This window comes from Amia ocellicauda, chromosome 4 (genome assembly GCF_036373705.1).
Source record: "Amia ocellicauda isolate fAmiCal2 chromosome 4, fAmiCal2.hap1, whole genome shotgun sequence".
NCBI classification, from domain to species: domain Eukaryota; kingdom Metazoa; phylum Chordata; class Actinopteri; order Amiiformes; family Amiidae; genus Amia; species Amia ocellicauda.
Window position 1 is genome coordinate 28,157,971 of NC_089853.1, and position 13,273 is coordinate 28,171,243.

The window sequence follows — 13,273 nt, forward strand, 5'->3', positions numbered from 1 at the left end:
ATTATTATTTATTTATTTATTTGAACGGCCCCATATACTAGTAGGCATTTTTTTAATCGAAAATGGCACTTATAAACAAAGGACAATCACATGCATATCAGAAAAGAGGAACTGAAAAGAAAGTGTCAGTTTATGCACATCCTTTCACAACCAGTTTAGTGTTTTAAATTCATAATCACTATGCATTTTGAAATACAACCTAATGCAAAACAGTACAGTGATTTATAACGTTGTGTCTACATGACGTTGTTTCTGTACGTGCTGATGTAACTACCGCCGTCTCCGCTGTGAGCAGCAGGTGTCGCTGTGCTCGTCCTCGGCCCTTTCACGGTTTCTCTTTTTTCTGTCTCGGTGTCTCCAATAAAGTTTTCCGACGCGGCTCTGTCTCCTGTGCGCTTTGAATAAAGATGGCGGCCAGCTCGGATCGGATCCCCCCTCCCTTCCCCGAGTCTGAGGAGCAGGAGCCCGAGCCCCACACGGGACACGGCGACAGCGACGAGGGGGAAGATATATTCACAGGCAGTGTAAGTGGCGGGGGTCGCTTGGGGGTCCAGGCCTCAGCCAGCTGATCCGTGTCCGGTTTCCTACCTCTGGAGGAGGCGGAGGAGGAAAAAGTTCTGCCACTACTACAGTGTTGCTTAGGCCCCGTTAATATCGGGGTGATGTCGGTTAAGTTGGAACCACAAATCGGTCTCCGCTTCCGGTGGTAAAACGGTCAACTTAAATGGTGTATTAAAATATGAATGCTAGTGCTGTGTGCTGTGATATAGTTGGTGTTGTATTGGATCGCACTGTAAGGTGTAGTCGAATTGTATTGGTAAAACCAAGTACCTTTTTGTATCGCATTGCTTTGGTTATTTGAAGCTGATCCCTTAAACCAAAATGCATGATCTGAAACTGGATCTCCTTGTAAGTGCGTCTGTGCAGAGCATTATCTATAAACCCATTAACGTCTGTGTTGACATGCCAGTGGAAAATCCCCTCCTAAATGCTAAGACTGAGGTCGCGTTCGTGCAGCCAAGATGTCCGCAGTTCGGCGCGGATCTGCGCGGCTCCGCCAATGGGATCGCTGCGATTGTGCAGATATTGCAGAACTGCGCACATTTGCGCTACAATAGCAGTGCACCACTCCTTCCACGGCGAAACTGTTGGATAAAGTTATAATTCTGGGTCTATGCAACACTCCGCTTATAAAACATCTTCACATTATTACAAAACCGTGCACATCCACCTAGCTGCACTGTGTGTGCCCTAACGACACATGCGATTGCAGAATAGGTTATTAACATGAGAGGGAGTGCACGGGTATTTAACATTATTATTGCATTCCAGATATTGAGGAATTGGATTGAATGTAATCTATATGGTTAAAAATAGTGAATTGAAATGTTGCATTACTTAATACGAAATATACATGATAAACGTAGACTGAACTTGTTCTGAATATGCCTTAAATATATATATATATATATATATATATATATATATATATATATATATATATATATATATATATATATATATATATATATACATACAACCTACCCATTCTGAACTCACAGACTTTAAACGCTCTTCCCCGAAAGTGAAACAGTATACATTCACATATTTATTTTATTTTTTGTATGATCAAAATTAAAAGAAATGGGATGTATGTAGACTTGAAAGTGAATGGCGTTTGCCGCTATCTTCGCCTCCAAATACAATGACCGCACACATGACTTTGACAGCTCAGGAAGCGATAGAGAGATCACCAGAAACTGCAGTACTTAATAGTTATATAATATCCTAAAATGGCACATTTTCATGCCTTGCATGCCAACATTTTCTATTTTGCATCAGTAATACTTTTTCACTGCCTTGGGTGCTTATGTTGTGATTGGATAATGTTTACTCCATGCTTTTTTATTTATTTTTTATTAATCTGGTTACAGTAATTGTTATAAAAGTGACTAGAAGGCAAGTTGTGGTTTTATCGTTGTTATATAGCCTATATATACACCTTTCTATTGCATATTGTTGAGGAAACCAGCGTGTAATGAAAATATACATTACAAAAAAAAAAAAAAATTGAATGTGGCTTGTGACTCAACAAAAATCCTCATCACACTGAAACAGCATCTGAAACATTAAAGTGGCTTTTAACACTATCAATCAGGTTTAACATACCCTGGCAAAGAGTTGAAGTAAGAATCCTATTAAATTAATTTTACAGCACCCAACTGCACTCCTATACATTGTGTTACTAGTGGCTACTCCCGTTTCTTCAGCCATGGAGGCTTCATTTTAAAAGAAGGAAATGTGTTTGTTTGAGAAATGCTGAAACCAAAGATTTCATTTGGCATACTTTTTTTAAATATAAATAACTGCTTCCCCTTTCTAAAAATAAAGCACTTTCTCTATAAACCCTTGAGCAGCCAAGCTAGACACTTAGGAGGTTTAAAGTAAAGATGGTTAGATGCAGGTGGTCCTACTGTCAACATGTTCAGATGTACTGCTGGCAGTGGGCACAGATCAGCCTGTAATTATGAGGGAATGTGTTCTGGCCCAGGCTTGAGTTGTGTGAATGTGTTAGATTGTGCAGTCCTTGCCTTATTTCCCAACACTGTGTAGCCAAGACCACTAAGCTGCTTTTTCATAGACCAGCCTTAACAAGCTCATGTGTATACTTTAGCTGTTAATGATCAGGAATGTCTTTGGTTTCACTAATTAGCAAATTGTAAAACATACATATCCCTGTTGACCTGTTGCATAAATAGCTTGCTGAACAGTCTAGTGAACTAATGAAGAATACAATTTTATTCTTGCTAAATATTTGAAGCGACGTATTCACTGGGGAACAAAGAATAAATATTTTATGGAAAGGTTTGATAAACAGACTGGTTTGCTGAATAATATAAACGTCTGAAATATCTTTGTCTTGATTTGCCTAAATGTTTTGTTAATCTAATGTTTAATACTAGACCGTGTTTCTAGTGTTTATTGTAGACTTTGTTGTGCTGTGTGTTTCAACATTCTCTCACGAGAGAAGCAGAGTGGAGATGTTTGTGCTGTAGATAGGGAGTTTGTTTTAATCGGTTTACATTTAATCCATGTCTGCTTTTTGATGACTCAGAAGATGGAAAGGAGCTCAAAGGCCTGCACTTTTGTTTCCTCAAAAGAGACTGGATATTTGCACCAGTCCCTTTTGGCTTCTCCAAGCTCCACTGGCATGCAGTTTGAATTCTCAAGCAGACGCTGCTCTGCAAGACTCATCCTGCCATTACATACTGCACTCAAAGGAGCAGGGTTTACTTAGTGCATGTTCAGTACATGTTTAAGCAATGAAGAATAAAGTTTATTTTTTGCTTTGAAAACATATGGTGTCATATTTTGTCCACATTTAATCTTTGGAAAAGAAAACGAGCAGTGCTGAAAGTTGCCTGTGACGGGTAGTTATCACTGATCTCAAGATGTTTGACACTCCCATGTGAAATATATTTGTAAGTGAAAGTATTCACACTCTTCATTTGAAACCATATTCTGTGTTTTAATAGTATAGATTCATGTATATATTTGTAATTAGACTTTATAGGTGAAATCCTTATGCGTTGATCCCGCTAACGAAAAAATATAAAGATTCCACCTGATTTAATTTAGTTTTTTATGCAAATATGCCTTACAACGTAGTTTCAAATGATAGATGTATGATGTCTGTGCTGCTTTCTGAACCTAGCAAATGAGCACATACAGGCTATACAGTAAATGCATATCAGGAAAGGTTTATCTGTGGCACATTATTGTTGGTAGTTTTTCATTATACAATATCGTTTCCCCCCCTTTCTATAGAGCAACCTGTCCGAACCCAGTAAGAACCCCCCTCCTCAGCCTATTGATGTCTTCAGTACAGATGAGGCCACCAATGTCACTACTACCAGCAACACAGTCACCAACTCCACTGATGGGACCAATGGGCTACAATCCGATAATGAAGATCAGGACATATTTGCGGGTAAAGTGCTATTTTAATTATGTAAACCAACTGATAAAAATGCAGAACCTTTATCTAGGGATGTCACTTACTTGATTAGATTGCACTTATGTTGTAAGTCACCCTGGATAAGGGCGTCTGGCAAGAAATAAAAATAATAATAGATTTATTTGTTTTTTCCCGCATCAGTGTTGTTTTTGTTGCAAGAGTGAGAAATGTTATCCAAATAGATCTACTCAGAGAGAGAGTTCTGGAATAAATGTTGGAGAGAAGTAATTTAGAATTATAATTAGGACATTTATCTCTAGAGATTTAGCCATATAATTTGTAGTGGTAATGGGGAAAGAGCAAGAACTGTTTTTATGATGAATGTGAATTATGTTTAGTTGTAAAAAAACAACAACATCAGGGTAGGTATCGTTGATCAAGATTCAGAAGATCCGGCAAAAAAACGAATTGGTCGTTACCTGAGCACGCCTGACTGCGAAATACTTGTCCAAAAATATGGCAGGGGATGTGGTTAGGCCTAACCTAGGTTGCTTGGCTCATTTATTTGTCACCCAAACCGTGTTTGAACCTCCAGCCTCTTAAGGTAAAACTAATGTGAGACCAATTAAATTCCATCACCCCTGACTTTTAATTTGATTGAAGTAGGAAGACCGGTATTACACCGCTTTATTTGGCTCAACATCTACTCCAGTTTCTCCAGTGCCTGACCATTGTCTCTGATTAGGAACAAACACCTACTGAGTCTTCAACAAATAACAGGCCTTGGATTTTCCCCTTTCAGCCCATACCATCTTTAACCATGGATGCTCTAAACCTCACTGCTTTTTAAAGACTGCATTATCTACAGATGTTTAATAGAGAAAGCGAGAGAGTGAGAGGCTCTGAAATAAATCCCCTTCAGAGATAGCTTAGTGACAGTTATTTGAGTGCTGCTGGCTGAGCTGATAAAGACTTATGGAGCAGTAATCTACAACTTTGTGAATTCACTTGAATGTTTCTACTTCATGGCTTTCAGTGTCCTGGATGGAAAGGAGGACTAAAGGCCAGAAGAGAGACAGAGAAACAAGCAGCAGTATTTTAAATAAACATTTTTTTTTTGTCTTATCCTCGTGGATGGACTGGTTTGAGTGTGTGTAACCGGTAAGATCATTGGATTGAATTACGATGTCCGAATTCTTCCTGTTTTTACCCAGAAGCCACCGTTGAGCTGTCGCTGGACAGTCCTCGCAACGACCGGAAGAATGAGCCGTCCAAGCCAGCAGCATCTATGCCTGCCCTCACCATCACCCCCAGCACTTCCAAAACTCAGCCCCAGACCCAGACCCTGGAGGAGGTACATGCTCCTGATTTGGAAATTAATGTTAGGCATATTTTCTTATTCCTTTTTCAGAAATAAAGCTGCGAAGGTATTTGCAACTGCTTTGCCTCAAAGATCAATATTTTGTCTGTGTTTGGTTTTGCTTTTCTGCATGCTTGGAAGTCTTTTGATACTTCAGGCCCAGATTATATCAAATCTCTCGCCATCGGGCAGTGGCAAATTCTTGACAGCCTTCTGTGATCTGCCCAATTGGTGTTTTGGGAGGGAAAAGCTTTAATTTAATCCAGGCCTCAGGTCTGAATTGCTTCCAATGAAATTACTTTTTTTTTTTTTCAAAAGTTTTTTTTTTTCTTTAACTTTAAAGAATTAAGTTTGTTTATACAGATCATGTAAATGCAATATTTGCATGAGACTAATTTGTGTGATATGTTTATTTTAATCATTTGAATCCTGCTGTATAATATAACGTTCACTGAGTGCAGTGAGTGGTTTCTGTTATGTTAGTGACTGTTATGAATTTGTCCTAGCTGGAGGAAGAGGAAAGCGAGGACAAGTTTGACCTGAATATTGCAGTTACCAATCCAGAAAAAATCGGTAAGCTGTTTTGGCTTTTTGATGGCATTTAGTTTTGGGACTTTTTATTGAAGACTGGTAAAAGGGAGAGTGATGACTGCAAAGTCTACCAATTTTTTAAATAATTTGCCTTTTTCAAACCTCAGTTAACTCATCTATTGTTCATATTCCATGTCTTTTTTAAATTTGTATTCATATTTTTTTTAGCACTGAAATTGCTGATTTAAAATACAAACTCCTCTCTTTAGTTAAAGTGAATATATATGTATAAAAATAAGTGTGTTAGAAATGTCACAAATTCAAAATACAAAGTTGAAAGATGTTCATTCTATATAAATGTGAGGGTTTTAATCAGGCATTGCTGTTGCCTAGCGGGTAGTCATTACAGTGGCCTTGTTCTGTTTGGTTGTGGTTTTGTAGCAGCTGAAAGATCCTCTGATAAAATGCCACCTTATAAAACAAAGGACTACTGTTCAGACTCTAAAATTCAGAAGCAAGCAATATTTTAATATGCGGGGATTTCATTCTTCCTCAAACCTGATATTCGTTTTTTCATTTCACCTTTTCCCCACTGCAATTATTTTAAGAGGAATTATGTGCAGCAGTGCCATGTATCCAGTCATTCCATATGCAGAATTGCTCATAACTTACAAATTGATGGCACTGGCTTTGCTCCATTTTGTGAGGCCAATCAATTTGGTATTTACCATTTCATATAGCTACTAACCTCTCCTGCTTCTGTTACTTGGAATGTCTAATTGGTAACTGAGCATAAATCAGTGTGGTTTGTTTTTCTATGTTTATTAAACGATTAAATGTTTGATCAGATATTGAGTTGTCCTTTTATTCCTTTTTATAACTATTTATTTGTTATCACCTATTAATAATCTTTTCTGTTTAATTTATATTTTCAGGGGATGGCATGAATGCTTATATGGCTTATAAAGTGTCAACACAGGTATGTTTTAATAGTTCAGAAAACACTTGTACAAATTCTGGAATAGTTTTGAAATTAATGTGTAACAAGGATAAGTTTTGTGTGTGTGTGTTTTATACTTTAATTGTTTCCAACATGTATGTCTCCTGAAGAGATGCATTCCTGACAAGCCTTTTTTTTCTCTCTAAATTCCTTTTTAGACCACGTTGCCAATGTTCAAGAATAAGACCTTCACAGTGAAGCGGAGGTTCAGCGATTTCTTGGGGCTGTACGAGAAGCTGTCTGAAAAACACTCCCAGAACGGCTACATTGTGCCTCCGCCGCCAGAGAAGAGTATATTAGGTGTGGCACACCAGTCCACTCTAGTCCCTGTTTTCTACCCGGTGTGCAGTGCTGGCCATATAACACTTTGAGCTTCAGTGAGGAGCACATTCCCATCCTATCTTTGTTAAAGCAGCTGTCTCCTGTAGAGTTACAGTCTTGCATGTACTAAACCATGTTTCTGTCCAATATGACAGCCATGCAGGCTTGTCCTCTCCTAGATGGGGAGATCTCGCTGTGGTTCCTTTGCTTCAATATATTTATACCATCCATTAATTGCAATGAGGCAATTAAATATATACATTTTTAGTTTTTTCTCTGCCCTTTGTCAATATATACATCTCTTATGCAAAGCCAACTGATTTGTTCTCTGCTTCACAGGAATGACCAAAGTGAAAGTGGGCAAGGAGAACTCGTCCTCAGTGGAGTTTGTAGAGCGGAGACGAGCTGCGCTGGAAAGGTGAGGCTCAAATGGCAAACTGCATTTCATTTCACCAATGCCAGTGAATGCAGTCTTTTGACTCTTCTGTCTCTTTCTGTACTTTGTTACATGTTCTAGCATGTTCTGTGAAATTCAGAACTTTGAATTTAGATTGGTCACCCAGAATAAGTGTTCAAGTAGCAAATGATTGCAGAGAGCCAGTTGGGTGGAGTCATATCTCCCAGCAGTGTCCGGCGTGGCTGCCAGTGACCCTGAGTGATTGTGCCTGCAGATATCTCCAGAGGATAGTGTGTCACCCGTCATTGTTACAAGACCCAGATGTCAGAGAATTCCTGGAAAAAGACGAGGTAGGTATTCATATTTCTGAAACTAGGCCCACTGTTCAGATTTGGAGTCTTACCTCTACTGAATAAACCCACTTTATTTTAATGCAAACATTTTAATGTGTTTATTGATCTTGGCTCCTGTTGGTTTAAAATTAAGATGCTAATGTGATTGCATCGTTGGTTATGTTTTTGCCCCATTTCATAAATTTGAATAGTTTGTAACTCTACCAAATTCACTGTGCCTCTCATTGTCTTGGCATTTATATTTTTGCGGACCACATCGTATTCAGTAACGAGTGTCTGTGTTTGTCAGTTACCTCGGGCGACGGGCACACAGACCCTGAGTGGGGCTGGCTTCTTGAAGATGATAAACAGAGCGACCGATGCTGTGAACAAGATGACCATTAAGATGAATGAGTCTGATATTGTAAGTCCTGTCAATCCTTCTCGCATACAACATTTATACAATTTTATTGGTTCTACCTGTGTGTCTTTCAAATGAGAGATTTAATTCATTTTTTTTTCTCCAAAAGTCATTATCGTCTGTACAATAAGAGGCTGTAAAGCCTACCAGACCCCAAAGGGCACCTCCTCTGCCTCGACCTTTCCCAGCCATTAATCCTTGTCTCTGGATGTTGCAGTGGTTTGAGGAGAAGCTGCAGGAGGTGGAGAGCGAAGAACAGCACCTGCGAAAGCTGCACACTGTGGTGGAGTCGTTGGTCAACCACAGGAAAGGTGAGTACAGGAAGAATCACCGGAGCTGGCGGCTGTTTTCACTTCTAATCAGGCCTCAAGCTGAGTACAATTAAGTTATCTCTTATACTGTGTGCTGTGGGAGATGGGGTATCGTAAAGCAGTATATGTAGTCAAGGCCTCTATACTTCAGAGATTCAGCTGCAGATGTCTGCGTGCTGTCTCATTTTTAATTGAATTTTCTTCAGGATAGTTGTTTTTAATATTTTTCTTGACTTTCAAAGAACCTTTTTAGCCTCGCAACTGCATGGTTTCACCACGTCTTTAATTGTTAACCTCTAACGTGATTCTTGAAAGAGAGAACGAGTCAAGAATGTGTGTTTTTATGACTGGTTAGGCCGGGCGTTACGGTGAACCGCAGCACAACACCAACAGGCGATGGGTAGGTGATGTGTAAATGCAAGATTGTTTCTTTCTGGCAGAGCTCTCCAGCAACACGGCCATCTTTGCCAAGAGCCTGGCCATGCTGGGCAGCTCTGAGGACAACACAGCGTTGTCGCGGGCGCTGTGCCAGCTGTCCGAGGTGGAGGACAAGATCGAGCAGCTGCACCAGGAGCAGGCCGGCAGCGACTTCTTTATCTTCGCCGAGCTCCTCAGCGACTACCTGCGGCTGCTGGGCGTAGTCAGGGTACCCAACTCCCGCTACTGGCACCACTACCTTCCACAACTCCTCATTTTAATTCACACACATTTATACAAATTATTATAAGTTTCAAAGTACAGAAGGAAAAAAATAAATGAAACCCATTTACTCTCCAGTCCAAAATCCTTTTTTGTTTTATTGTCAAGCTGTAAAAGGAGATCTTTATATTTTGCATCAGACGTCTGCTTTTGAGTTAAGGGAGCTGGTGCCGGCCTTCTCTGTTCCAGAGCTGCTTTGACCAGCGTATGAAGTCCTGGCAACGCTGGCAGGATTCCCAGACGATGCTCCAGAAAAAACGGGAGAACGAAGCCAAGCTGCTGTGGGCAAACAAACCTGACAAACTGCAGCAAGCGAAGGATGAGATCTCTGAGGTAATGACTGCAGTGGGTTGATGCATTTTAATCCAGTTTGGCCATGGTGGAGTTGGGCATCTTTTTACTTGCATCTAGCCTCTGTGTGTAGATTAGGGATAATGATTCACTTTACTCTGCATTTCATTTAAGTGGGAGTCCAGAGTCGCACAGTACGAGAGGGATTTTGAGAGGGTGTCTGCCAATGTCCGCAAGGAGGTGCTCAGGTTTGAGGTATTTTGTTTTTCCTGCAATCACTGCTTTTCATTAGACAACACAATTATTTAAATATTCCTCTCTCTTTTAGTAATGCTTTTTGGGGAGTAAATATGACGACCCTTATCCTGGACTGCGATACTATGTCCTATTCTGCTTAGCTTTTGGCATTTATGATGTGGTTGCATTAAAATCGGGCTTATTTTATTAAATTCTAGAATCCAAAATCCATAATATTTTTGAAATATTATTCATCCGCATCATTCCAGACAAGTGATATTTATCTATTCAGATGTTTTAGAAGACGGATGTCAAAGTGATTTGATTTGCGTTTTCTTTTGCAGAAAGAGAAAACCAGGGATTTTAAGACCCAGCTAGTGAAATATATTGAGTCACTTCTACATACACAGCAGCAGGTAAGAATAATCACTTTCACTTTAATAAAGATCTTGCTACTTTGGCCTAGATTGGAAGTTTAAAATGTTCTTTGAAATCTTCTTTCTTTAGAATAAGTGAGAGTTTGAGAGTTTATTCATGTTGCAAGTGACTGTCCTTTGTCGAAACCTAAGAGAGGTCAATTTTTGGGTGTGGGTGTTGTTCCCATTTTGTATGATGCACAGAAAATTAACCTATTTTATTGAAACGTGACTGGATTGTTTTAACGAATCCTCTCTTATTTTCAGCTCATAAAATACTGGGAAGCATTCCTACCAGAAGCAAAAGCAATCGTGTGATGATGAAGAGGAAGCAATCCCTCTGAATTCTGCCTTTTTTATATACACTTTACCTCTCGCCTATAAACCAAGAAAAGAAACTAAGATGTGCCGCAAAGGGAAAAAAAAATGATTTAAATCTTTTTTTTTTTTTTTTTTTAAGTAATAAGTATAGCTCTTCATCTTAACTTGTATTAACAATTGTATATTTTTCATTTAACTTCCATATATATTTTCTTAATGAGGAATCTATATAACAGGATTGAAAGCTTGGGGGCAGGGTGTCTGTCTGTGTATGTATAAAATGTATGTGTGTGTGTGTGTGTGTGTGTGTGTGTGTGTGTGTGTGTGTGTATATATGCATGCACATGCTCGCACACAAATTTATGTTTTTGGGGGGTGGGGGGAGGGGTGGTGAATATATCCGAGGGTATAATTGGTCGGTATAGAAAATCTATTCAAATTGTACCACTATCGGCTTTATTAATCTTTGCACTTCTGTACATGCAGCACAGATATAATTGTGAGGGGTGATTTGTACTCTTCTGTAACACATTTGTAAAGGTCATTGGAAATGTTTACTGCAGGGTCCCTGTCCTCTCTGTGGGGTGGGGTATTGAAGCTGCTTCCCTGAAATTTGTCACGGGCACTAGGTATCTGCTTCACTAGACCACCAGGCTGCAGTGCTGGTATTCTGTCCACTGTTTACAAAGAAATATTGTACCTCTACCCTTTCCTTGGCTGTACGTAGTTATTGTAGAATGACCGGAAACTGTGACCTGCTGCTGGTCTTGAAGGTCATACGAGGAGCTTTCCTTCCTTCCAGGTTAGAGTTCTCGTCGGCCCATTTGGTTTGATTTAGGCTGCTTCCTCTTTTAATTGGGAGTTGATAGTCTGAACACCTGATTGAGTTCTGAATTACGGTCTGTGAGAGAATGCTTCACTTTCCACAGAGGAGGAACTGACATTAATATGTGTTTTGGATCTCGGCAGTGGGGTGGGGGAGTTCCATCCTGTTTTGTACTGATGCATTAAGATGCTGTTTGTGTTCAATCGTCCAGTTATAGAGTAATCTAGATATACCAAAACCTTTTATTGTAAACCTCTCCTCAAAGACATTGATCCTGGATGGTTACAGTGCCAGGGTGATAGTGGCCAAAAACACTGAGTGACAGTATTTTCAACAGCTAGCTGAGCAGCAGCAGTAGCAGCAGCAGCCGCATTCTGCATCTGTACATCAGTTGGAGATGCCCGATGCCCTTTGCCCTTCCCTCCGACCTGGGAAACACTCATTACACTAGCAATGTTTCAAATACTAAAGGCCAGATACCTAGTGAATGTGTCTGATTCAGGTGTTCAGTACACAAGTTTTCTATGTCTAGTTCTGAGCACTTTCTCATGGAATTACCCTAATTTAGTCCTTAATAATATACAGCAGGATGCATTACAAATCCATATGTTGATGGGATTGGGTGAAATCTAATGTAATATTTCCTTTATTGTCTACAACTCTGAACCCATCTTCAATTATCTATCCTAGGGGCTGCTATATGGTATAACGCTTAAGGACACTTGCATTATCATCCTGCTATTTAACCGTTCCTAAAATGCATCTGAGAATTGCAGTAGGTTGTAGTCATTTGCAGGTAACTGGGTATTCTCATTTCACGTGGAAAACATTTTAAAACCAGAGGTCAGTCTTGTGGTCCAGAGATTATTTTTGGGACTGGCCATCTGATGATGAGATGAGCATTGTGTATTTCTTGTCTAAGGGATTGGGTCTTTCTGTGGGTCATTGTGTTAGGTCCTTAGGTGAGATGGGATCTGTTCTGAACTGGGTTGTTGTCTTGCACCAGTCACCAGTGACTCAAGTTCGAGCTGGGTTGAAATTAGCCCCCGTTAGTGCAGCTCTCCTGGTTAAGTGGATAGTGTGCACTGGCAGCATCTTCTGAGCGGTTTCTGTTCAGTCTCTTCCCCCATTTTTTGCAATATTTAAAACATGTTGCAAACAGTCTTTCGGACCAACATGTTAAATGATTGTCTTGTTTTTTTGGTAGTTTTTTGTCATCAGTTACATTACTCTATCTAGAGTAAAATGGTTACAAAGACACCTGATTGTTTTTCTCTTTTATAATGAACAATGCAGTCTGGTTGTATTTCCAAATGCGCTTCTTGAATTAAGTAAGCAATGATAAACAATCAATTTAACATCTACGTCAGCCTTCTTCCACCTGCTCCTGAGGGAGAGAGGTACAGACTATCTAACAATACTCTTTTTTTTTTTTTAATTTCTTGGCAGGTGGAATGGGGTTATGTAATCAAATGTTCAGTCTAGATATACCAGTATGGGACAGCATGTATTTTGGACATACTGTAGATCTCTGCAAAGACCTTTGTGAATGAAGCACTTCAAGCTTCATCAAATCATCCAAATGTATATTACTTTTCTACTCCAGTTTACTTGCTTTTGCAAATTGGATATTTGGTAATTTGGTTTTGCTTTCATATGCAGCCACAGCCCTTTACTGCGCAATATTTTCAGTTTAAATTGTTAACATTTGACCTTCCTCCCCCCCTTAAGAACTGCATTGTATGCGTACTACAGGGGTGTTTGTAACATGCCCTTTTATGTTTGCTCAGAAATTAGATAGTTGCTTTAACCGCCATAAATTATTGAAAATAAAGATGTTTAATAAAACTGA

At 39.5% G+C, this 13,273-nt stretch overlaps 1 protein-coding gene across 1 annotated transcript; it reads left to right on the plus strand.

Annotated features, from left to right (window-relative positions):
- Window positions 1–358: 358 nt before the first annotated feature.
- On the plus strand, window positions 359–13,273 carry snx1a (sorting nexin 1a). The gene is made up of 15 exons (XM_066701718.1): window positions 359–524; window positions 3,829–3,991; window positions 5,173–5,312; window positions 5,825–5,891; window positions 6,785–6,828; window positions 7,008–7,149; window positions 7,510–7,588; window positions 7,842–7,917; window positions 8,210–8,323; window positions 8,538–8,631; window positions 9,072–9,277; window positions 9,520–9,663; window positions 9,796–9,876; window positions 10,203–10,274; window positions 10,542–13,273. The coding sequence occupies exons 1-15, from the start codon at window positions 408–410 to the stop codon at window positions 10,590–10,592; spliced, it is 1,590 nt and encodes a 529-aa protein (XP_066557815.1). The 5' UTR covers window positions 359–407; the 3' UTR covers window positions 10,593–13,273.